The 24,378-nt window shown below is 44.7% G+C and overlaps 1 protein-coding gene across 1 annotated transcript in view; it reads right to left on the bottom strand.

Annotated features, from left to right (window-relative positions):
- SLC6A11 (solute carrier family 6 member 11) overlaps positions 1–24,378 on the bottom strand; it is a 126,536-nt gene that overhangs the window by 6,551 nt on the left and 95,607 nt on the right. Inside the window, exons 8-12 of the mRNA XM_032841502.1 lie at positions 20,836–20,960; positions 8,642–8,754; positions 5,360–5,497; positions 1,636–1,738; positions 704–804 (exon numbers count right to left, since the gene is read on the bottom strand). Coding sequence (XP_032697393.1) covers positions 704–804; positions 1,636–1,738; positions 5,360–5,497; positions 8,642–8,754; positions 20,836–20,960 — 580 coding nt within the window. The remainder of the gene's footprint in view (positions 1–703; positions 805–1,635; positions 1,739–5,359; positions 5,498–8,641; positions 8,755–20,835; positions 20,961–24,378) is intronic.

Raw genomic sequence — 24,378 nt, 5'->3', positions numbered from 1 at the left:
GGCCCAGGCCTGCGTGCAGGAGGCCAGCGGGGTTAGGGGCCACCCCGTGTGGCAGTCCTGGACAGGCGAGGCCCTGTGCCAGCTCACATAAGGAATGGACTCTCACAGATCCCAGTAACTCAACAGGGCTGTGAGACCCTCCCACCCCAGGAGCCTTATCCCCAGCCTCTGCCCAGTAAGGAATTTTCTAGCTCCTTTTTGGGGCTGCTTTCAAAGTGGCCTTTGCGAACCGTGATGGTTTGTGAAGATGTTCTAAGACACTTTCAGTGCCAAGAACTGGGTGAAGAACATGGGGCTGTGTTTATTAAATGTGAAGACCTCTCCAAGGTGTGGCTTTACCTCAGTTCTGTAGCTTTCTCTGTTAACAGCAAAGCTAAATATTGTCTCTCATATGATCCTTGGCCCTTACGGAGACAGGCCCCAGCCACTTAGCTTGCAGGTATAGAATCCGAGGCCTTGAGAAGGGAGGGGACTTGCTCATGGTCACACAGCAAGCTGGTGGCAGAGCTGGGATCCCAGGAAGGCCCCTCCCTGGCCAAGCCCAGAAACTGTCCCCACGATTGCCACTTAGAAAGCTGTCGGGTGCCGCGGACTCTCTGGAAGAACAGAGGGTCTCCCAGGGGGCCAGCCTTGGCCAGGCTTGTGGTGCTAGAAGGGGAGAATGGGTGGCCAGCCTGGAGGCAGCTTCTGGCAGGGCCCTTACCGCGCAGATCCCGGGGGTCACAACCTTCCAGCACCATTTAATGAGCGACAATGGCCGGTAGCCAATCATGTCTTCGATGTTATCGTAGAAGCGATTGCTTCCTGTCCAGAATAAAACAAACAGGCACACACACCCCAGAGAATTTTTGTACAAGACTCAGAGGGAGGGCTAGGAGGGTTTGCTTTCCCCAGCCCAACAGACAAATGACAGCAGGGACTTTATTTACCACTTAACAACTACCAAGATGTTACCTATGTGAGTTTTCAGAATATACTGTAGTGGAAGGAATTCCGGACCAATGCTGGAAAGGCCCTTCCTGACCTTGGTCAGTGAGGCCCAGGAAACAGTGTGTAAGGAAACATTTCTTGGAGAAAGGTCGAAGATGGTCCCTTTGAGAGGCAGGGCCAAGGCCTGGCTGACATACGTGGGGGCAGGGGACAGGGCTCTGAAGGGGACACCTGCCTGGGCTGCTAATGAGCGGGGCAGCTCACAGGGAGGCCTGTTCCCAAGCTATGTTCACAGTGGGAATAGCCATCATCACTGAGTCCAGCAATCCTCATCCACTCATTCGATTTAGGAAACAGGAGGACCAAAAGACAGGTGATCATGAGGGCCGGGCACCGTGCTGACAGCTTTGTCCACACTATCTCCTACCTGGAGACATGGGAGGACTACCCCATTTTACAGATGGAAAAACAGGCTCAGAGGCTGAGGCACTGGCCCAAGGTCACAGTGCCTGAGTCTGGAACCCCTCCCTGTGCTGCAGGGGTATAAGAATAAGAAGCTCTCCTGACAAATGTGACAGGTTGATCCTCTGAGGGAAAGGAGGAAGGGTGGATACAGAAGGACACCAGCGCAGAGAACCCCAGGCGTCCATATGCTGGGCACCATGACAGGCTGCTGGTGTGTAGGTGGGCCCGGCCTCTACTTACCATACACCCAGCCGATGCAGACACACTCGAAGATGGCCACAAAGAGAAGGCACATCCCACTGGCGGCGTAGGAGTCGAAGAGCTGGAAGATGTACATGCCACCCTGCAGAGCAGGAGGACAGGTACGTGGACACGGGGATGCAAAGACACATGGTACAGCAGGTTGGCCAGCTGGCCTTGGAAAGGCCCTCTGCTTGGCCCTGGGGCTACCATCAGCCCAGGGTCACTTCCACCAGAGCAGACGGCTTCTTCCTAGTCTCCTCAAACAATACGGCCTTTGCACCTGGGCACCCCGAAGGTAGCACCCTCTGGGGTTGCTGGGCTTGCGAAGGTTTCTCTCGTCTCTGCTCCCTAAAGGCCAGAGACCACACAGAAAACCTGAGACTGGAGGCTGGGCAGCCTCGGCCCCTTTCCCTGATGGCTCTGACAGCCTCCCCACTGCTCTCCTTGCCTGGAGCCTCATCTCCTTCCCCGCACATCAGCTTTCATTAGGACCTTTCTACTATGCAAATCCAATCATGTCACTCCACAGTTTAACACTACCCCTTGGCTCCCGTCAGCCTGCCAGTCAGAGCGGCCCTCTCACTTGGCCTTGTCTCCCCCTCCTCCCAGCAGACCTCCCTATGCTTCCCCCTGACAGACTAAGGGATAGTCTTGCCTCTGTACCTTTGCATATGCTATCCCTCCTTTATTTGGTAAGTTCCTTCACAGTTCAGCTCAAATGTCACCTCTTCCAAGAAGCCCCTTTTGACAGACTTAATTTCTCTTCAGGCCTCTGCAGCACATTTTATGGATTCACAGTTTTTTAAAAAAGTTTTCCCGTCAGGTGCTCTGTTAGCTCTGGGCTTCTGCGAGGGAGGCCCCCATATCGGTTCTCTTTGTATCTACTGCCAGTGTGAGAGGGAAAGGTCTCGGAGGCCAGATGACCAGGAAAATTTCTAGAAAGGAGGGATGGCATCTGGGCAGGAGAAGAGGGCAGCAGCTGCAGCTCTCAGAAGGGTTTGGATCTACATAGGTAATCCTTACAATACATGACAGCCCTTAGGAGAACACAATCAACAGCAGGAGAAATAAAAGTGGAAAAGCGGAGGGTCAGGTTGGGGGAGGCATTGTGAATGTCAGGACAGGGAGGTAAGAGGCCAGGACAAAGCCTGGACAGCTTTGGAATTAATTTTTGGAATTAATTTTTTGGAATTAATTAATTTTTGGAATTAAACTTTCAGCCAGTGCTCCCACAGCCTTTAGGGTCTCCTTCTACCCTCTGAGACCACACACAGGCTGGGACTATTTGTTTCCTCACTCATCTCTTTGGCTGGATCTGGGGCAGCATCTCGATGCCCAGAGGGCCAGACAGATGACATGAGGAAAAGAGGTGGGCCTGGTGTGTGACACCAGGAAGTGGGGGAGCGGGGGATAACTGGAGAGCACAGGCCCCATGTGGCCACACAATGCCTTAAGAAAGTTGCTGGGGGAGACAAGCCTGGGTGTGGCCAAATCTGCAGATTTTTCTAGAAGAGGCCAGAAATCAGATTTTCACTAGAAGTCCTTCTCAATTGTTGGCAACCTCTTCATGTTCTTAAAAACACAGCAGGGGTGAAACAAAGGGGATCTCTGGAACATATCTGGTCTAGGGTCTCCTGTTGGTGCTAAATGTGGTGGGTATTCAGGGCTATGAGAGTGAGAAGCAGGTCTGAGGCTCCTCTGTGGCTAGGAATGTGCTCAGCTTTCTGAGTTAACAGCTCAGACCATGCTCCTAACGGCTCTCCGGAATGTCTTCTCCCATGAACATCATGTATACAGATGCAGCCCTCTCCAAGTACGGGGCTCTGACTGAACTGCTTCCCATGTCTCAGTCTGCCAGATCCCTACAATGGGTGCAATTACAAGGAGGGTATAACTGCTGTCCTCAAGTCTTGATAGGAGAAACTGAGGCACAGAGGAGCAAGAATGCTCATGGTGCGTCATCCAGCTAGCCAGCCGTGGGACTCCTAGGCTTGAAGGCTTGAACCTAAGTGGTACGGCTGCATAGCCCATGCTCTTAATTCTCCACCACACCGCGTGGTGGAGGGTAAGAAATCTGTGGCCTATTTTTTCCCTAAAGCCACACTTTAAATGTGTGTAAATGAGGGATAAGATCCTGCCAGCAATTACTGTGAAGGCTGAGGCCCACATGGCCCATTTGGCAATCTGAACTTCCCTGGTGCAATCACTCACAGATATTCCTGCATGGAGGCGGAGGGCTGGCATGTGAAGCCCAAGTGTGTGCTGACTAACAGTCAGCACAGCGCTATTTCCCTGATGGGCCCCAGGGGCCGTGAGGCACCCCTGGAGAGACCCGTGGCCTCGGGTTGAAGAGTGGGCATGGAGGCTCTGCAAGGCGGGGGGCACTGGGGTTGGAGGTCCAGGAGGGTCCTCTGCCTGTCTGCTCCAAGCCAGTGACACCCACACCAATGCCTGCTCTTCTTGTAGCCCCGTTCCCATCAGCCTCGTTAACATATCACATTAACCCCCCAATTTGTATGTGACAAAGACTCTACTTTGTGTAATTAATCAGCACTTAATGAAGCCCTGCTCATTGCAGGGCTGCTTTCCCCCATGTGGGGAGAGGAGAGATGGAAATGGGAAGTGCCACACCATTCATTTGCTCAAAGCTGATTATCACTCCCATTAATGTGACAATGACTAGGAGCAGTAATAACACCAGCCACCACACCCTCAGTGTCCACCCCCTGCCAGGCCCCAAGGGCACAGAGACAGTGAAGGCCAGCTGTTGTCTTCATCGACCTCGGGGCCTGGACGCAGAGAGACAGGTGAACACAGTGGTCATGCTAAGGTGGGAGAAAGGCTGGGCCAAGCCTGGAGCTAAGTGCTTGAGGAAGGAAAGCAGAGGAGCCTTCCAGGAGGCAGCCTCTGAGCTAAGAAGCAGAGGATCCATAGACCAACCTCAATGTCACCTCAGCTGCTTCAGTGGACTAGAGTTCCCTCATTTCTTTCCATGTTTCTTTCAAAACCTCTTCTTGTCTCTAGGCAACAGTTTTCTGTGTGTGTGCACGCGTGCGTGTGTGTGTGTGTGTGCGGGTGTTTTAACTAACTAGTTTTGTCAGCGTGGGGAGAAAGATCTCTCATCCCACCTTCCCAAGGTACTTGAAAAAATATTTATTAGACAGGATGGTTGCGGGGGCGGGGGGGAGAAACATGGTATCATGAGAGTCTTAATGTGGGGGGTCATGGTGAACACTTTCTCACTCACAGGCCCAGCAGAGATGAGAGACAAGGGGCCTGAGGTGCCAAATGTCCTCATGCACATCTGTTTTCACGGAAATTCCAGAAGAGCCTGCTCTGAACTTCAGCCCAAGAGCAGTACCTGGTTGAGGGGTCTGTGGCTGACACTGTCCCTTTCACCCAAAAGTACTGTAAGGGTGGATAATGACCATATAACCCCAGTCTTTCTCTTTGTGAGTTTTACTCCCCTCTGGTAGTGACCACGGTGACTGTTAGCTGAGCTTTCACACACGTGAAGACGTTATGCTTAGGGCTCAATGAGAACTTCCAGGGATCTCCACAAAGAGGAGAAAATGAGTCCTAGAGAAATGCTAGACCTGGCTGGGGTCACACGACCAATCCCAGAGCTGGAATTTGACATCAGACCTGCCTAACCTAGAGCCCAGCACTTAACCTTTAAGTTACCGTGTTCACGTCACTTACTTGTTTCCATGTCACTCACCTCTGTGAGCATCACGAGGCCCAGAAAATAGGAGACGATGGACAGGGCCAGGATGAGCAGCTCCCGCCGGTAACCCCTCCGGAAGACCTTGGGGTACATGTCTACCACAGCGGTCACGAGGCTTTCCACACACACAAACTGCAGAGGGCAGATAGGATGGCATCAAGCCTGAGAGAAAGTCTGTTCTTAGTGGTCCCAGCTCTGGACAAGTGCAACAGACCTAACCCCCGGGCTTCCCTCTCACTGGGCCTTATCCTCCTTTCCACACTCACACAGACAGAGGGCCTGAGAATAACAACAATCCAGGCACTTACAATTTTCCAGCAAACCCACGTAACAGATGAGAACACTGAGGCTCAGTGAGGGGAAGTAACCCACCCAAGGTTGCTCAGACAGGAAGTGGAAGAGTCAGAACTTCAACTGGGTACTCCTGACTCTGAAAGCTAGTACTCCTTCTCCCCCATGCTTCCTGTCATGTGCCTGTGTCCTGGGCCCTGTTCTGGGGTCAACCACTTAAATGAGACGTTGTCTGGGAGGCGAGATGGGAGTCTCCATAACTGTCCTGAGAGCTGAGTGCTCACTCGTGGCAGGCTCTGGTCAGTCTCCGTGAGCAGGGCTGGATTTCCTCATTCCCTAGGACTGTGATAGTTCTCCTGTTCTTCGCTTCTGGGAAAGCTCCCCATCTGATGGGTGGAGAGCAATCAGAGGTGAGCCAACACTCAGCTCTTACATTTCTGCTATGGGACTCTCTGGGCCTAGCCAGACCGTGCAGGCTTAAGACAGCAGAACTTGTGCCACTAAGTGTCTGCATCCTACCATGCAGAGACTGGGCAAGACGCACAGTATCCATTCTATTTCTGCTCACCCATCAACAGCCAGCCCAAATATCCCAGCACACCCATTGACCCCTTGCTGGGTTTTCCCAGCAATGTTGTACGCAGATCTCCTGCATAAGCCTTTCCCCAACTGCTCCTCCTTGCCCCGAACTTGGGCAGAACAGACCCTTCCTCTCCTCTATACCCAGCCAACCCCCAACTCACCCCATGGTGCCCATTGAGCTTACAGCTATCTCCTTATAAGCTGGGACCCTGGAGCGCAGGGACCATGCATGCCATTTCCATCTATTCCCAGTGGCACAGAGAAGATGCTCAGAAAAGTTTTGATAAATCAATAAAAATAATAATAAATAATGGTGAATACATGGTGCTTGTTGTGAGCCAGGCTCTTTTCTGAGCAGTTAACAGATATTCATTTATTTGATCTCTGTAGTACTATTATCATCCCTGTTTTGTAAATGATGATGTGGAAGCATAGGAGGTAAGCCACCTGCCCGAGAGCACAGAGGTGTTCAGAGATACAGCCTGGGTAGGGACCAAGGCAATCTTGTTCCAGAGACTGGACTTTAACCACTGTGCTGGACTGCCAAGGCGAAGAGAAGTAAAAAAAGCAAAGGATTCCTTTGCTGATTGCAGTGTGGAGACATTTCCTTCCCTGTGAGCCATTTTTTAGCCCCAAATCCTTTCCAATTCATTTCTACCTCCTCAGGAAAGATATTTCCAGCTTTACTGAGCAAAGGGACCAAGCACAGAGAGGTGAAGTGATTGGCCCAGAAGAGCACAGCTGGTAAAAGTTGTGGATCTGAGACTCAAACCCAGCCCTGTCTGACTCCAAAGCCCAGGCTCCCAGCCTCCAGGCTACCCTGCCTCTACTGCAAGTCTGTCTTCAGTCCTTCTTTCTCCAGGGTCCTCAGGGAAAGGAAGAATTCAGGGAAGGCTGTTTATCCAGGATCCAAACTGAAGAGACAGCAGAGCATGCGGGCTAAGAGGTACAAAAACCTGGGTCCATGTTCTAGCAACTCACTCAGCCTCAGTTTCTTCATCTGCAAAATGGGGATGACAAAAGGGGCCCCCCAGTCCATGTAGCTACTGTGACAGAGAAAGGAGGGTGTAGCCCAGGCTCGGCAAGTGCAGCACACGTGTGGCCACCTGCCCACTTGGCCCCTTGCTAACTTCAGTCTGCCACTTCAGTCCGCCTTGCTAACACAGCATCTTGGCCCAAGTGCTCACCATCCCCAGGGACTCACAGAACCAAGGCCCCAGCCCCCATCTCCCTATGCAGGATGGTCACTGTCACGCACAAGCTGCCAATCCTTCCCAAGGTCTCTGCCCGCAACAATGGAAGAGAAGATTATCAGCAGAAACACCCGGTGCTTTAGCAGCTCGGCTCAGCAGTTTCTGAGAAATCACCCAGGGGAAGAAATTGGACTTGGCTGGGTTGACAGACATACTGGTATGAGGTTTGGGTGCTAAGTGACTGGCACAAGGTCACGGGTAGAGGAGAGAGAGAGAGGTGCTGGGTGGAGCTCGGTCCATCATTCAATTGTTACTTTAATCCATCATATATCCAGTGCCTTTGTGCCAGGACAGCTTTAGGTGGAAGACATTCACTGGGGCTCTTAGAGAAACCCACCATGCTGCAATAGCAGGAAATAGGGTAGATTTCGGAGAGTGGTGAGTGACCGGAGGCCACAGGCATCTGGCTGGAAAATCCAGAAGAGCACTGGAGGAGGGCTGGGAGGGCAGGCAGAGGTGAGTTTTACAGTGTGAGAAGATGGGCATGAATTCACAGGGAGATAAAGGAAAATGTATGCAGATAAATTGCTAGTTCTAACTATACACCCTTTGCTGAGGAAGGCAGGCTGCCAAGAGGAGGGTGGGTAGGGAGAGCCGGACCAGCAACAATGAGAAGGAAGAGAGCAGGCCAGTGGGAGAAGGAGCACTGGGGAGCGGATGGTGGTGCTGAGGACCCATGTGGCCACCTGGAGTGTGTCGGGGGGCATAACAGAGACGGAGGAAGGAAGGAGAGGGTACTTTTCTGTGCTCCTGTGTGCCCTGCAATTTGCCTGGGACAGGGACATGTGGTGGTAGAGCTCTTGGATACCATTAACCATTGCCCTCTCTCTGAGAATTTCTTCTGCTTGCTAGGTGGTGCTATTGCACAGAAGTATTTTCACAGGATGCAAGAATTTAGCAATTTTTTAAAACTTGGATTGGGAGTTGAGAATTTCAGGTAAGGAAAAGTATGTTTGGGAAGCTGTGGAAGGAGCCATACAGTTGTGTCTGAGGGTGACCGTGGAGATCACGGTGTGCTAAGAGGAGAGCAGGGTGGGAACAGTGGGCGGGGCCCAGACAACCAGCACTGAGGTGTGGGTTAAGTCCCTGAGCCGCTCCTGAGAGTAGCATGTTGGTCTCCCTGCCCTCCCAGCCTGGGATCCCCCCTTACCTGGCTGTCCAGGCCCAGGAAGATGAGCATCATGAAGAACAAAGTGGCCCACAGTGGGGAGAGAGGCATCATGGTGACAGCCTTGGGGTAAGCGATAAAGGCCAGGCCAGGGCCTGGAGAGGAAGGAGAGAGAGAGAGGTGCTGGGTGGAGCTTGGTCCCTCATTCAATTGTTACTTTAATCCGTCATATATCCAGTGCCTTTGTGCCAGGTGCTATGTCTAATTCTCCCTCAAATCACATAAATCTCCCAGCCACCCTATGCATTTGGTACTAATATGATGCCCATGGTGGGTATGAGCCAGCTGAGGCACAGAGAGGTGAGAAAGGGTTAGGAGGGGCCAGGATTTAAACCCAGGCTGGTCTGACACACAGACTTCCCTCTGCACAGTCCTGTCTCTATTGTTCTCACTAGGGCACATATACAATGCAGATCTCAGGCCCACCCCAGAGACTGGGTCAGTCTAGGGTGAGGCAAGGACCAGGCACCAGGTGATTCCAATGCAGGAGCCGGAGTCCAGGCTTGGACAAAAGCCGTTCTACCCTAGGCCGCCTCTGCCTTTGGTTCCTCCCCTCATTTCCCAGATCCACACTCACTTATTTTGGCCGCTCCAAAGAGAAAGCGTGGTTAGCATGTCCTGAGGATAAGATTTATTAATTTTTTATTAATATCAGGGAAGAGATACCTGATGTTCTAGCCCTGTAGCACAGTGGTCAAGAGCACAGGTTCTGCAGTCAGATGGCCTGGGTTCAAATCCTTGTTCTTTACTGGGATCTCTATCTGTTTCCTCAGCTGAAAAATGGGGATAATAAAGTCCTACCTAATAAAGTGGTTTTGAGAATTCAGTAAGATGATGCAGAATATGGAAAGCACTTAAAGTAAATGTTCAATAAACATTAACTCTGATCATTTTTTTACCTTAATTAAAAACAACCTTATTAAAATCTAATTTACCTACAATAAGCACTCATTTTAAGTGTACATTTCAATGAGTTTTGAAGTATACCCAGATAACTGCATTCAAGATATGGAACATTCCTATTGCCCCCTTGGGCTCCTCTGTATTCTCTCTTTCCCCATTCCCTGTCTTAGCTCCAGATAACCACTGATCTGATTTTTTTTCACCTCATATTAGCTTTGCCCATCTTATTTAGGAGTGGAATTGCTGGGTTATTTGTTAACATATGTTTACTTTCTGAGAAATGCCAAATTGATTTCCAAAGTCACTGTTGTTTTACATTTCTACCAGCAATGTTTGAGGGTTCCAGTGGCTCCACATCTGTGCCAAAACTTGATATCAGATGTGGAGTTCACTTTACATATCTTTGTTGACCATTCATGGATCTTTTGCAAAGTCCTTGTTGAGTCAGCCCATTTTGTATTGGTTGTCCCCTTTTTTTTACTGAGTTGTGGGAATTCTTGAGATTATTTGGGATACAAATCCATTATCAGAGAAGTGTTATTAATATTTTCCCCTACTCTGTGGCTTGCCTTGTCATTTTCTTAATGGTACCTTGTGAAGAGCAGAAGTTTTTAATTTTCCACTTGTTTGTTGCTAGCATATAAAAAATAGAATAGATTTCTGTTTCTTGTCCTTTTATCTTGTGACAATACTAAGTTCACTTAATTTTTGTATGATTTTCTAATTGGTCAATCATGCTCATGCATAAATACAGTTATTATTCTTCCTTTCTAATCTTAATGATTTTTATTTATTTTTCTTGCTTTATTGCACTAAGAACTCTAGAACCATATGGAATAAAAACAGAAACAGCATACACCCTGGTTTTGTTTCTGATTTGAGGGGAAAGCATTTAATGTTTAGTGTCCAGATTAACATTTGTGCAATACTATTGATTAAACTACAGACCTTTTTCATTATCTACCAGTTTTTCTCCTTACATCCTTTTTTCCTGTCTTAGTATCCAATTCAGGATTCCACACTGCACTTCAGAGATATATTTATTTACTCTCCTCTAATCTGCAACAGTTCCTCAGCCTTGTCTTTTATGACCTTGATATTTTTGATGAGTACTGGTCATTCTTTTGCAGAATGTTCCTCGGTATGGAGTTGTCTGATGTTTTCTCATTATCACACATTATTACATTTTTGGGGAGCAAGGACATCATAGAAGTGATGCGGTGTCCTTCTCAGTGCATTATATTGGGAGGGGTACATGATATCCATAAACTGTATTATTGGTGAAGCTTACCTTGATCACTTGATTAAGTTGGTTAATACCAGTTTTCTCCACTGTAAAGTTATTGTGTTTCTCTAAGTGATAAATATCTTGGGGAGGATACTTTGAGATTATGAAAATATCCTGTTTCAAGTCAAACTTATACCCACTGATTTTAGCATCCATTGGTAGATCTTCCTTGCAACAATTATTCCTGAGGTGTTTGCCTCACAGGTTTCTATTATTTTCATTCCTTCTACATTTTATTAGTTAGAATTATTCTGTTAAGAAAGAACTATCCCGGGGCACCTGGGTGGCTCAGAGGGTTAAGCCTCTGCTTTCGGCTCAGGTGATGGTCCCAGGGTCCTGGGATCGAGTCCCACATTGGGCTCTCTGCTCAACGGGAGCCTGCTTCTTTCTCTCCCTCTGCCTGTCATTTCTTCTGTTTGTGCTCTCTGTCTGGCAAATAAATAAATAAAAATCTTAAAAAAAAAAGAAAAGGAAAGAAAGAACTATCCCTTCACACTCATTTATTTATTCAATTTTTACTTATTTCAGTATGGACGCCTGGGTATTCGGTTTATTCTATGGATCACAATCCAATACTATATTTATTCTGCTATTCAAGTTGTTCTAGGTTTTGCTACTAGGAGCTTCTTCAAGTTGGTGCCTATGTCCTTTTGACATACCTTCATCCTTTTTCTGAGCACTTCCTTATTTCTGGTACCACTAAATATTCCAGCTTCATCATGTCTTGCCCTGGCACTGGAATCAACTGCTTCTCCAAGAAGCCCTGGTTCCTTTCATGGAAAGTGGTGTTCAGAAACCAAGATATGGCTTCCGGTATGTTCACTGCAGCTGGGGTACCACTTCTTGCAGCACACAAAGCTAGGAGACCTACATATGTATATCTACACATACATACACATATATATTTCTCTATCCATCTGTATGTATATTAAACACGAGTCTCCTGATACCTCAAATTCTAATACAGTTCATTGTAGATTCTCCACTTTCCTCATTTGTAACTTCTTTCTTAGTGTAAAATCTGTCCCCAATGATTTATATTCACTTGTTTGTTCAATCCTCAAATACACATACAATAGTTACAGAATTACAAAACCATATCCCTGTACAAACAAGAGAATAGTACAATAATTTTTGTTTTTAGCCTTATAATGTACAGTCAAAATACTGTTTCCTGAAATTTACTTAGGTTAAGTCTTTTCTTTCCCATTCTCTTCAGTGTGCTTACATTTTCATTCATAATACAGTTAGGCTCATTTCTGACTGTTTGTATTCCCTCTTAATTCCACCCACAAAAAAGAACTGTTTATTTTGGGTGCTATGTGAAAAACTATTACTATGATTCTCTAAGAGTCAGAGGTATTGAAAATATATTAAGAGAAGTATTGTTTCCTTCTCATCCTTACTTAATTCCACCCTTCCTTCTATCCCTTGTCCACTTATCCCCTGTAGGTAACCCTTGTCTTTATTTTCTAGTTCATCCTTTACATATTTCTTCTGCAGAGATGAGCAGACATGCTTTCTTATATCTCTTTTCTTATACAATGGGTAGGTTACTATAGTTATTTGCTTTTTAAACTTACACACACACATTTACCATTTAAAAAATACACTTCAATATCCATTTACTTGATTATTTTTGTGTTGTGATCAATGTTGAATTTTTCTCAAAGACTTTTTTTTGTATCTGTGAAGGTAATTTTGTAATTTATTTCATTTGGGCTATTAATATATTGTACACTATTAGTAGATTTCCTAGCATTAAATCAGTCTTGCATTAGTCCAGGAGTAAATCCAAATTAGACATGGTATATTACCTTCTTAATGTGATTTTGGATTCTAATATTTTCGATTTGGGTTTCCTATTATTTTATTTATTATTTTCCATCAATATGCATGAGTAATATTTTGCTTCTTTGCCTTATTTGGTGTAGGAATAAGTGCTACACATACCTCATATAAGGGGTTGAGAAGTTTTCCTTCCCTTTCAATGCTCTGCAATAATTTATAGAGACTGGGATTATCAGGTCCTTGAAGGTTTGATAGAATTATCTGAAAAACCATCTGGACCTAGTGTTGTTTTTGTTTTTTGTTTGTTTTGTTTTGTTGCGGAGTAGTTCCTCAGAGACTTTGTCTATTGTCTTGTTTAAGCTTTCTAAATCAAATGTAGTCAGTTGTGGCAATCTAGTCTCCTAGGAAAGTATTCATTTCATCTAAGTTTTCAAATTTATGTGTAGAGAAGACTACAAAGCAGTCTCTTGTGATTTTAAAAAATGTCTTCTGCTTCAATGGTTATTTATCCTTTATTATTTCTTATTTCGCTATTTGCATGTTCTCTTTTTTTTTTCTTGGCAATTTGGTAATTTGTATATTTTTATTTTTAAAGACCCAGAATTTTAATTTGTTAATTAGATCTGCTATTTCTCTATAATTATTTCATTCATTCTTGCTCTTTATTATTTCCTTCCTCATGTTTTCTTTTGGTCCACTTTGTTGTTGTTGTTTTTTTTTTTTTTTAAAGATTTTATTTATTTATTTGACAGAGAGAGATCACAGTAGACAGAGAGGCAGGCAGAGAGAGAGAGAGGGAAGCAGGCTCCCTGCTGAGCAGAGAGCCCGATGCGGGACTCGATCCCAGGACCCCGAGATCATGACCTGAGCCGAAGGCAGCGGCTTAACCCACTGAGCCACCCAGGCGCCCCTGTTGTTGTTTTTCTGAACAAGGGATATAATTCATTTATTTTCATTTTTATTGATAAATGTGGTTAGTATAGTTTTCTCATATTAGTTTACTTCTACCTATATCTCCTTACTTACTTCCTGCAATTTTACTTCATAAAGGTTATTGCTGTATTATTTTGTGCACATATTTTTATGTGTTACATGTAGCTTCTACCATTAAAAAAATGTTCTTTGTAGTAATTAGTGCTTTGGGGCTTGAATTCTACTTTGCCTGATATGAGGATTGCTATCATTGTCTACCCCTTTATTTTTAGTCTTTATGAGTCTACTTTGTTTTAGGTGTGTTTCTTATATACGCAGCATATATATAGGTCATATTTTGTGAGGCAAACTGAAAACCTTTTTCTTTTAATAGATGAGTTAAGCCCATTCACATTTATCAATAAGACCAATATTTTGACAAAATATTTTATGGTTATGTGCATTTTAAAATATTGATTATGCTTCTCTATGAGTGGTATATTCTTTGTTCTTTTATTTGTAAATTTTTTTGGTACTTAGGAAGGTTTATGTTTTTGTTCTAGTGGTTACCTTTATATTTACATCTTTTAAAAAGGCCTTTAAACCCTTATTTTCTTACTTAAATCTTTAGTGCCCGGCTTTCTGGCTCCCCTCATCCCCACTCCCACCCCATATCATTTGACACCACTTATGGCCCACACAACAATGAGCTTTTTCTATTTTCTTCTTGCCTTCTCTCTCCATCTTTTAATTCAATGATTTCTACTTTGCTAACAGTACACAACATATGTCTGTATTAGTCCTCTGTCCTCTTCCCCACCTTTGCTTTGGTCTTAGATGTATGCTTAAATATTTTTACATGCTTACAATCAGTCCTTTTTCTGAAGTTTTCCAGTCATTATTGGTAGGGAGAAGCTCACTTTCTAATAGATTACTCCAAAACACGGATGAATATAGAAGCCTCAAAGTTCTGTTTAAAATGGTTTTTCTATAGCCTTGATATTTTTTATAGCCTTGATTCACACTTCTTTGTGTGAATTTAAAAAAAAAATGCTGCTTCATAGTTGCCTTTCCTTGTGTGTTGGTTTTGAAAAGTGTGATACCCCATCTAATTCTTTTGCCCTTGTAAGTTATTTAATCTTTTTCTCCTGGAAGCCTTGCAGATTTTTTCTTTTTCTTTGAAAGCTGGTATCTTTGCCAGAATGTCTTGGAGTTGATCAATTTATGTGAATATTCATTAGTCCCTAAGAAGTCCTTTCAGCGTATAGATTTAACTCCTTTTATGTTTCTGAAAAGTCTTCTTGGATTATAGTTTTAAATACTACCTGTTCATTTTTTTTTTCTTCTTTAGGGACTCTTAATAATGTGAATATTTTCTTCTTTCCTAATCTTCTGTTTCTACATTTTCACTTCTTTATGTCATTTTCATTCACTACCTTGTTTTCTTTCCTTTTTAAAATGCCCCTTTTTTGAGACTATTCTCCACTGGACACTTTGTAATTTAGTCTTTATTTCTAAGATACCTTGGTCATTCTTTTTTCTCATTTTTTCCCGAGTTCGATCAACTTTCTCTTCATTTATTCCTGTTATCCCCTTCACCCATTTGTTAGTTTTAAAATTCCAGGTTCAAGATGTTTTTTCCCCACATCCTCATATGCTTGTTCGGGTATATTTACTTCTGTCTGGAGTGCTGATATATAATTTTGCTTTGTTTTATGGTTGATTTCATGGTCATTGATATGTGGGGAATTTCCATGCCTGTTTTCTGCAGTAGTTCTGCATGGACTTGAGTTTTTTAATGTTCATGTTCATGTTCTTGGGTATTTTATAATATTCCCAACCTAATAGTGCCCTCTTTTGTAAGTATGACAAAGTCCAGGTAGTTTTTTTTTTCTTTAAAGATTTTATTTTTTTATTTGACAGAGAGATCACAAGTAGGCAGAGAGGCAGGCAGAGAGAGAGGGAAGCAGGCTCCCCACTGAGCGGAGAGCCCGATGCGGGGCTTGATCCCAGGACGCTGAGATGACCTGAGCCGAAGGCAGAGGCTTAACCCACTGAGCCACCCAGGCGCCCAGTCCAGGTAATTTTAACAGCATTTTGTGTTGATGGTGGAGGGAAGGTAATCTCCCCATTCCACACCCTAATTTAACAGTTCTCTTTTGTTTTGCAGGACTTTATCTCCTTTTTTTGGTTTTCTCTTCACTCTCTAGTTATTAAAGGGTGCATCTTTCTTTCTGTCTTTTTCTCCCCAGACGTTCTGTGTTTCAAATGGTGTCTCCTTTCAATTGTGTCTGTTCCTATAAATGGTCCCTACTCCTTTAAATCACACACTGAATCCTTTCTCTGTTGTCCTGGTTAAGGGATTTGTCTGGATCTTTTCCAGCATTTTTCAGACTTAAGAGTAGATTTAATCTTTCTGGTGATTGCTCCAAATCATTTTTAGGTCCCTTTACCAGCCTGTCTTCTGTCTCTCCCACAGTTTTTCTCAGTTTGCCCTATCAGCTGTGAAGGCATAGGTGGTAGCTGGAGGAATTGTGTACCTGGATTGATAATTTTTCTTTTTGTTAGAGCTATCTGTAGCTTCAACATTTTCTGTCTTCAAATTATGCAGGGACATGGTTTTGTATAAAATATATTTTCCCTTCTTGTTCTTGTTTGGAGAGAAAATTGGATTATAAAAGTGGCTATACAGCTGTCACCATACTCAGATATTCAGATGTCTTATTTCCTCTAATTTTTAAAAGACTATTTAAAAAGTATAAGATTGATATTATTTTTTCTTGAATGTTTGGTAGAATTCACCAATGAAACCATGAGGGCCTCAAGTTTTCTTGGTAGAAGTATTTTTGATAATGAATTCAATGTCTTTTAAAAGTATAGAGCTATTCAGTATTTCTATTTCTTCTTGAGTCATTTTGAGTAAATTATATTTTTAAAGGGATTTGTCTGATCTATATTACCAAATACATTAGCTTGAAATTGTTCATAATATTTCCTATTCTCATTTTTAATGTCTGTAGAATTTGTAGTCATACCTCCTCTTTCATTCCTGATATTAGTAATTTGTGTTTTCTCTCGTTTTTTTTTCCTTGACTAGTCTTGCTGGGGAATTATACATTTTGTTATCTTTTTCAATACCAAATTTTGGCTTTGGAATTGTATTGTGTGTGTCTTACAAATTTGTTTGTTTCTACTTACTCTGGGTTTAATTTATACTTTTTCTTTTGCAGCTTCTTCAGATAGAAACTTAATTTTTTTTTTTTTTACTTTAAATCCTTCTAATTAGGCATTCAAAATTATAAATTTGTCTGTAAGTACTTTAAATGGATCCCACAAATTTTGGTATGTTGTATTTTCATTACCATGCAGTTTTCTTTGACCTGTGGGATATTTAGAAATGTGTTGCTTAGTTTATACATACTTGAGGATTTTCTAGTTATATTTTTGTTATGGACAATTTAACTCATTGGTAGTCAGAGAATATACCTTAAAATTTCAATCTTTTGAAATTTATTGAGACTTTATTTATGGCTCAATTTATATCCTATCTAGGTGCATGCTTCATGTTCATTTGAAAAGAATTGTACTTTGCAGTTGTTTGGTGCAGTGTTTTATAAATGTCAATCATGCCAAGTCATTGATAGCTTTCCAATATCTACCTCTGGATTAATATTTTGTATAGTTGTTTTAACACTAGTGAGCAAGGGATATTAAAAATCTCCAACTATGGTTATAGCTTTGCCTATTTTCTTTTTTAGTCTGTCAGCTTTTGTTTCATGTAATTTAAATGTCTGTCATTATGTAGCAACACATTACAAATTAGATATCTTACAAATGAACTGCTTTTATAAACATTATGAAGTATCCCCCTGTTATCTCTAGTAATAGCCTTTGACTTGAAGTCTACTCTAATATTAGTATACCAAAGCTACTTTTCTTATGCTTGTTGTTTGGAGAGTATGTCTTTTCCCTCTGTTTTACACCTTGTCTGTGTCTTTAAAGTGTGTCTCTTTATAGAAAGCTTATAGTTGAGTCTTGCTTTTTTACTCAGTCTGATAATCTCTGCCTTTTACTTGGAGTATTTAGCCCATTTACATTTAATGTAATTATAGATATGGGTAGGTGTAAGTTTACCATTTCATATTTGTTTTCTTTTTGTCCCTTCTGAATTTTGGGGGGTTTCATTTGTTTACTCTGTTGTGTTTTTCTTGCCTTCTTTTGGGCTAATCAATATTTTTACATATTCAGTTGTATTTCTTCTAAGCTTTGTAGCTCTACCTCTTATTATTATTTTCTAAGCAGCTGGGCCAACAATATGCATCCATAACCCATCAAAGTCTACCTAGAATTAACAACATATCACTTCATCCTGCTACCACAGATCTGACACTTTCCACTTCTGATGATCATTCTGACATTTTCTGCCTCAAAACAGTATTTAGGACTTAACCACATCAGTACTTACAAAATGAAAACAAATACTCCAATTAAAAGACATGGATAATCAAGACAGTATAAAAAAGCAAGACCCAATTCTAAGCTGTCTAAAATTTCAACCTCTAGGAGAGGGTACCTGACGAAAGAATCACAGAAACACACCAAGGAACATGTGGGTGAGGGACACAAATTTCAGTGGTGGGATCATAGCATGACAAAATCTGAGCCCTGTGACAAGTGCATGTTGCCTTCCTGGATCAGGTTCCAGGTATGCTGGGACATCCCACTGAATATTCTGCCACTTAATTAGGTATCTTCCAAAAATCATTCATCAGAAAGCACGCCGAGGTCCTTCTGAGCAAGGTGAGATGGCTACACATTCACTTGCAACTTGCAATTTCTCCAAATGGCAGAGACTCCTAAGGAGAATCTTAGCCTCACCCACATTGCCCAACAGCGGCACAGAGCAGATTTACCTGCTGGATACAAGAAGCAACACAGGAAGATGAGCCAGAAAAGGCTAGAGCCAGGCTGTACTGCCTATGAGCTGTGTGAACTTGGGTGAACCACTTGGGTAACTCAAGCTCTGAGTTACAGGGTCCTCATCTGCAGTGGGCAGGGGAAAGCCTAGGGCTGCTGTTTATGCGACAAGTGTCCTCTGCAGGAGTGTGGTGCATATTCTGCACACACAAGTGCAGGAACTTTTAAAGCCTACCTTGCAGAGATGCTATGAGCGGTTTGTGAGGTAGAGTGTTAAAAACAACCACCCCAGAGCCTCACAAGTGAGAGTAAATCAGTTACGATCCATCCATCCATCGAATGGAAGACCACATAACCATTAAAACTCATGATTGAGATCTCTGTTCATGGAGGCAGAAAGCTCCTTGTGCTTTATTGTAAATGGGAAAATGAAGCCTACAGAATACCAAGGATAATTTGATCTGGTTTCCATCACCACAAGTATGGATATATATGCATGGAAAATCCTGACAGGAGAACCCCAAAATGTTGTCATATTCAGAGTGCAGAGTTTTTCCTTTGTTAAGATTTCTACAATTTTCCACGATGAATATGCTTTCAGTTTGAAATTAGGAAAAAAAGTAACAAACTTTATTTTTAGTTGGCTCTTTTCCTTTCCATCTATGACTCCTCTTTCAATTTCATCTATAAAATTGAAAGAGTGATATAAAGAGAAATAATAGTGCTGCAGATATCTTATTGCACTTACTACCTAAGGTAGGTGTTAGGAAATTCATTTTATAGAGGAGGAAATGGATTCTTGGAGAGGGCAATCCTCCTGTAGAGAATGCTCTCTTTTCACAGAGCTGCACTGTAGTTTCATGCCAGGAAGGAGCATGGATGTTTGGTCAAGTGTCAGGTGACCACAGTGGGCAGTAGGATGGCATGGTCAGAGCATGGGCTCTGGAGCCAGATGGCCCGTAGTAACTCCCAGCTGTGTCCCTTCCAGCCTGTATAACCTTACATAAGTCATTTCACCACTCTGAGCCTCAGCTTCTTTATCTGTCAAATAGGGGAAGCAAATTTTGGAGGGCTGAGCTGAGACGACTCCTGCCCAGAGCTAGCACTTGCTGAGTGAGACCTTTAGTCATACTAATATTCTCTAGTTTAGATCTGGACTCTTGAGCTCAGCAGGGACTGTCTCTATCTCTGACATACATTATCCAGATGAAGGGGGACCCTGAGTGGTCACAGAGAAGAGCTTTGCAGCCATGCACCTGCTCTGATGTCCATATATCCCACTCTGCCAGCTTGGTGGGTTAGAGGGATGCTTCATTATCTATGCATGCCACACCAAACAGGACACTGTGGACCAGCATTTTCAACAGAGGCAGTGTGGCTCCCAGGGGTGCCTGGGGGTGGTTGCAATAAGTGGGGGCATGACTAGCATGGAGTAGATGGAGGCCAGAATGGCTAAGCTACCTGTATTACTCTCGACAAATGGTTCTACTAAATATTCTTGTAGGTGAAAAACTTTAGACTTAATTGGGGTTAGAATGTGTCTGTCATAAAAACACAAACTATTTTCACACTTTTAAAAAAATACACACTGAATTTTTCTAGAATTCAAACACCATGTAAATCAAGGCAAGAGTAATTCACCATTTTGTGTAATCACATTAGCAATAATAACTCTGTTTGTAGTGTGTTTGAGATAAACAGACATCAATCTATACTTAAGAATGTCTCATTCATCATGATTCTGCATCTTAGAAGAGGGGAAGGGAGAGAGATTCTTCAAGCAGAGGGAACAGTATGTGCAAAGACCCCAGGGTAGGAGGAAGCAAGCAATGTTGCAAAAGCAGACCACCACAGCAAGGCAGCATAAGGGTGAGGGAATGATGTGGGTGGAGAAGCTACAAAGGCTGGGCAACGATGGTCTTGGGGCCCTGCTAAGAATCCAGCACTGTGAGAAGCTAAGAAAAGCTTTTCATCTGAGAAAGAAATGCTCAGATTTGCATTTTGAAAGCCAATCTACACATGGAACAGAAGGGGCAGTAGTGGTGGCTGGGAGGCCAGTGGAAGGTTCCTGCAATCACAAAGGTGAGGAGTCACAGGGGTCTGGGCTAGCGGGGAGAGTGTTGCTGGGGCAAAGTACATGAAGTGGAGCAACACCCAGGAAGCAAAAGCTATACCACTTGGGGATGTCTTGGATATGGGAGTGAGGAGGTGTCACAGTTTCTCTCCCACAATCCTGGCTTGAGGATGGATGGTGGGGCCACCTTCTAAGACCTGAACCCAGGAGAAGAATGAGCTGAGGAGGCAGATCGTATTTGCACCTTGACCACCAGTCCCCCAAGGCCTCCCTCACCTTTGTCAGACTTACCTGACTCTGCCACCTCGGCAATGGGCACCCCCTGCTCGTATGCCATGAAGCCCAGGACTGAGAAGATGGCAAAGCCAGCCACAAAGCTGGTGCCACTGTTGAGGCAACAAAGCATGATGCAGTCCCTGCGGGGAAGCAGTGAGAGGGGCTGAGGTCAGAGTGGGAGGAACAGGTACACTGCTCAAACATTCTCTCTGAGCACCATAGCCATTCTGTGGAGCAGGCAGGGCACGGTGGGCACAGACAGCCACATATGCCTGTTGAAGCCATCGTGGTTCAGAGAGGTTAGGTGGCTGGCCCATGGTCACACAGCTTCTCCTGCATTTGTAGAAGATAAGGTGGGTCGTGGACCGGAAGCATGGGAGAGGGATGGGAAGGAAGAAAGGCTGGCATGTGAGGAAATGCACACTGAGAAGATATTTGGAGACAAAGCCATGCTCCTCCAAATCCCTGGCAGGAGAGGAAACCAGGGAAAGCAAGAGAAGAGTGATTTCCTGGGAGCTCAAAGCTGGGAGGGCAGGAGAGGCCTCTCAGAAACAGCTGCTTCTCAGTCAGGGGAGCATCCATGGACTTGACACTAGAAGCTCCCACCTGCTTCAGGAGACACCCCTTCATGCCACACTATTTATTGGAGCAGTGCCTCAGAGCCCTCATGGCTCAGTTCCCATGAGGGAGCAACCCTTCCAGGTTGGACACCACATGGAGGGGTTATCATAGCAGCACCTGGCTCTTGCCCTGGGGAGAGGCTTAGCAGCAGAAGCACCAGCATGAAGCTGCAGCCCAGGAGAAATGAGAGAGCAAATGATGGGGCTTTGCCAAGACGAAGGCAGAACCCACAATTCCCAGCCTCTCCTCCCTCAGGCCCGGCATCCTCACGCAGTCACAGAGGGTAATCTCAGGGTCTTCTCAGCTGCTGGCTGCAGGCACTGGCTAGTTAGGCTTAGGGCACCTGTGATGCCGCACTTTCCCAGGAGGCGCTCCTAGAGGATCTAGCCAGTCTCTGGTCTGAGGTAGGGCTCTGGGGTGTCCCCATGGTGGTGGCGGCTCACACCACCACAGGGCTGCCTTGGCTCAGACCCTAGCAAGTCTTGTCCCCTGGTTCCATGGCACTTTCCCCTGGCTGGCCCCCCTGTGCTGCTTACAGCACTAAGAACTTCCTCATGTGTGTTCGTCCCAAACCGGCCTTCTCTGGTGAGTTTTAGTTCTGCCCTTCCTACCAGCCTACACCTCCTTCAGGTTTGGAAGAGCTGAAGAGAGTGGCCCTACATCCCCTTTGAGTTTTTTTGCTCCTTCAGTTAACTGTCCCAGTTCCTTTACCAGATCCTCATCCTGCTAGTGATCTGTAATACACTCCAGCTTGTCTGACCCCTCTTCAAGCACCACGTCCAGGACTGAGACTCAAGAACAGAGCAGGACTCTCACCTCCTCTTCTCCCGACAGCATACTTTTTGTAATGTAACCAAAGGTTACACTAATGTTGTTGACTGTGACACCCAGTTGCCTTGCAATGACTCTGAGGATCAAGGGCATACTGGGGAAGGCATTACCCTGGGGGTCCGGAGACATGGGCTCCACTTACCTCTTCAATTCTTTTCTCTGGACCCGATCTCACCATAAGACAAAATGCCTGATAACAGAGTTTCTTGGGCCTTATGACAGATGACTAATTTTTTAGCAAGTAGTCATCTCCCCCTACCTTCTTCCTTAGGGATGAGTCTATTTCCCTGCCCCATCGGCTTTGGGTTTAGCCACATGATTTTCTTTGGCCATAGGATATTAGCAGATGTGACACAAATGAGGTCTGAGATATGCTTATGTGACTGAACTTGTCCTTTATGCCTTCTGTGATTTGTAAGGAAAGGAATTTCCCAGGGGAACTGCTGTCCTTGCCGTTTGCACCCCACAATGTATACACATGAGGCAGACTTGAGCTTACCTACACCTTGGAGCCAAACCTAACCAATTCACAGCCCACTGGAGGGCTTCCCCAGCTGGCCAGGAGACTTGTGAGCAATAAAAGCAAACGCTTGTTATGTTAAACCACTGAGTTTTGCGGGCTGTTTGTTACACAGCTTTACTGTGGCAGTAAGTGACTGATTACATGTCTCTATAAAGAACTCCTCTGGCACTGTGGGTGAGGGCTGGGCTGGCAGATCTGAAGACTATCTGCAAGTCTGATTTCTCTCTTCTTCTTTTTTTTTTTTTTTAAGATTTTATTTATTTATTTGACAGACAGAGATCACAAGTAGGCAGAGAGGCAGGCAGAGAGAGAGAGAGGGGGAAGCAGGCTCCCTGCTGAGCAGAGAGCCTGATGTGGGGCTCAATCCCAGGACGCTGAGATCATGACATGAGCTGAAGGCAGAGGCTTTAAACCACTAAGCCACCCAGGTGCCCCTGATTTCTCTCTTCTTAAAGGGAAATGCAACTCAGGCAAGATAAGGGGAGATTTATGCCCAAGGTTAGGGTGAAGATGTTCCTCATGCTTATTTCCTGACCCTGCCTCATCAAACAATGAGAAACAAGGTGGTCCTGGTGAGGAAAACGCTTTCTCTGTATCTTCTATATTTTGGAATTCTCCTGTGTAATCGGAATCTGCAATGTGCCTAGTCCTGTGCTGGGGTTTCTTGAACACTGGGTCACTGAATCTCAAGACTCAGGGAGGAGAATCACATACTCAAGGTTTCAGGGGCTTCTACTGGTGAGGATGGAATGTGCATCCATTTATCTCAGCCACTAAAACCCATGCATCTTCCAGGAGCTGCACAAAAACAAAGTCTCCCCCCCCCCAAGAATTAAGACTTTCAGATCTTGACTCGTGGACAATTATCTGTGGGTACCCATGTGGTTGCTGAAAAACAAATATCCCTTATTGCAAAGTCCCCATCTATCCTCAGAGGTCTCCGGAATGGCTGCCTCACACCACAGAAGCACAGTAAAGCACTGAGTAGACCTGAGGTCCCTTCCAGCACTGCGTCCCACACCCCAGTCCTCAGAGCACCTGCACTTTCAAGAAGGGGCTTAGCAGCCTGTGTTCTGAAGTGAGGATTTGCCCCCGCCTGGTTTGCTGTATTCCCCATCCCTCTACTTCTTTCCTGCAGGGCACCTTCTAGGTGAGAGCTTATGTAACAAGCGCTTTTAAGTTGGCAGGAGCTGAGCTGGGCTTTGAAGACCTCCAGAAGCTATTATGCTGTCAGAAGAGAGGGTACTAATTTACTCCTTCTGAGTTGGGAAGATCTTCTCGCAGAACAATTTGGAAATAGAAATAAAATGGGCCTTCAGATTTTGCAGTATCACCTGCAATATCATCTGCTTTCTTCTGCCGCTGGGAGGGGGAATAACCTGCCTATTGGATGGGAGAGCAGAAGGGAACTGTGGCAGCCAGCATATTTTACGCATATGCTCGGTGGGGAAGACAGTCGCTACTGCCCCAGAACACAGCCTGAAGACAGGGCGGTCTTGGCCAAATTCTTGTCGGCTGCAGTTGTTGGGAAAAAAACTGGCCATCCCTGTTAGTGAGGAACAGGGGTGCAGGAACCAGACAAA

This window comes from Lontra canadensis, unplaced genomic scaffold, assembly GCF_010015895.1.
Source record: "Lontra canadensis isolate GAN:19392208 unplaced genomic scaffold, GSC_riverotter_1.0 scaffold124, whole genome shotgun sequence".
Lineage (NCBI taxonomy): Eukaryota > Metazoa > Chordata > Mammalia > Carnivora > Mustelidae > Lontra > Lontra canadensis.
This window is presented reverse-complemented; position numbering and strand designations above follow the sequence as displayed.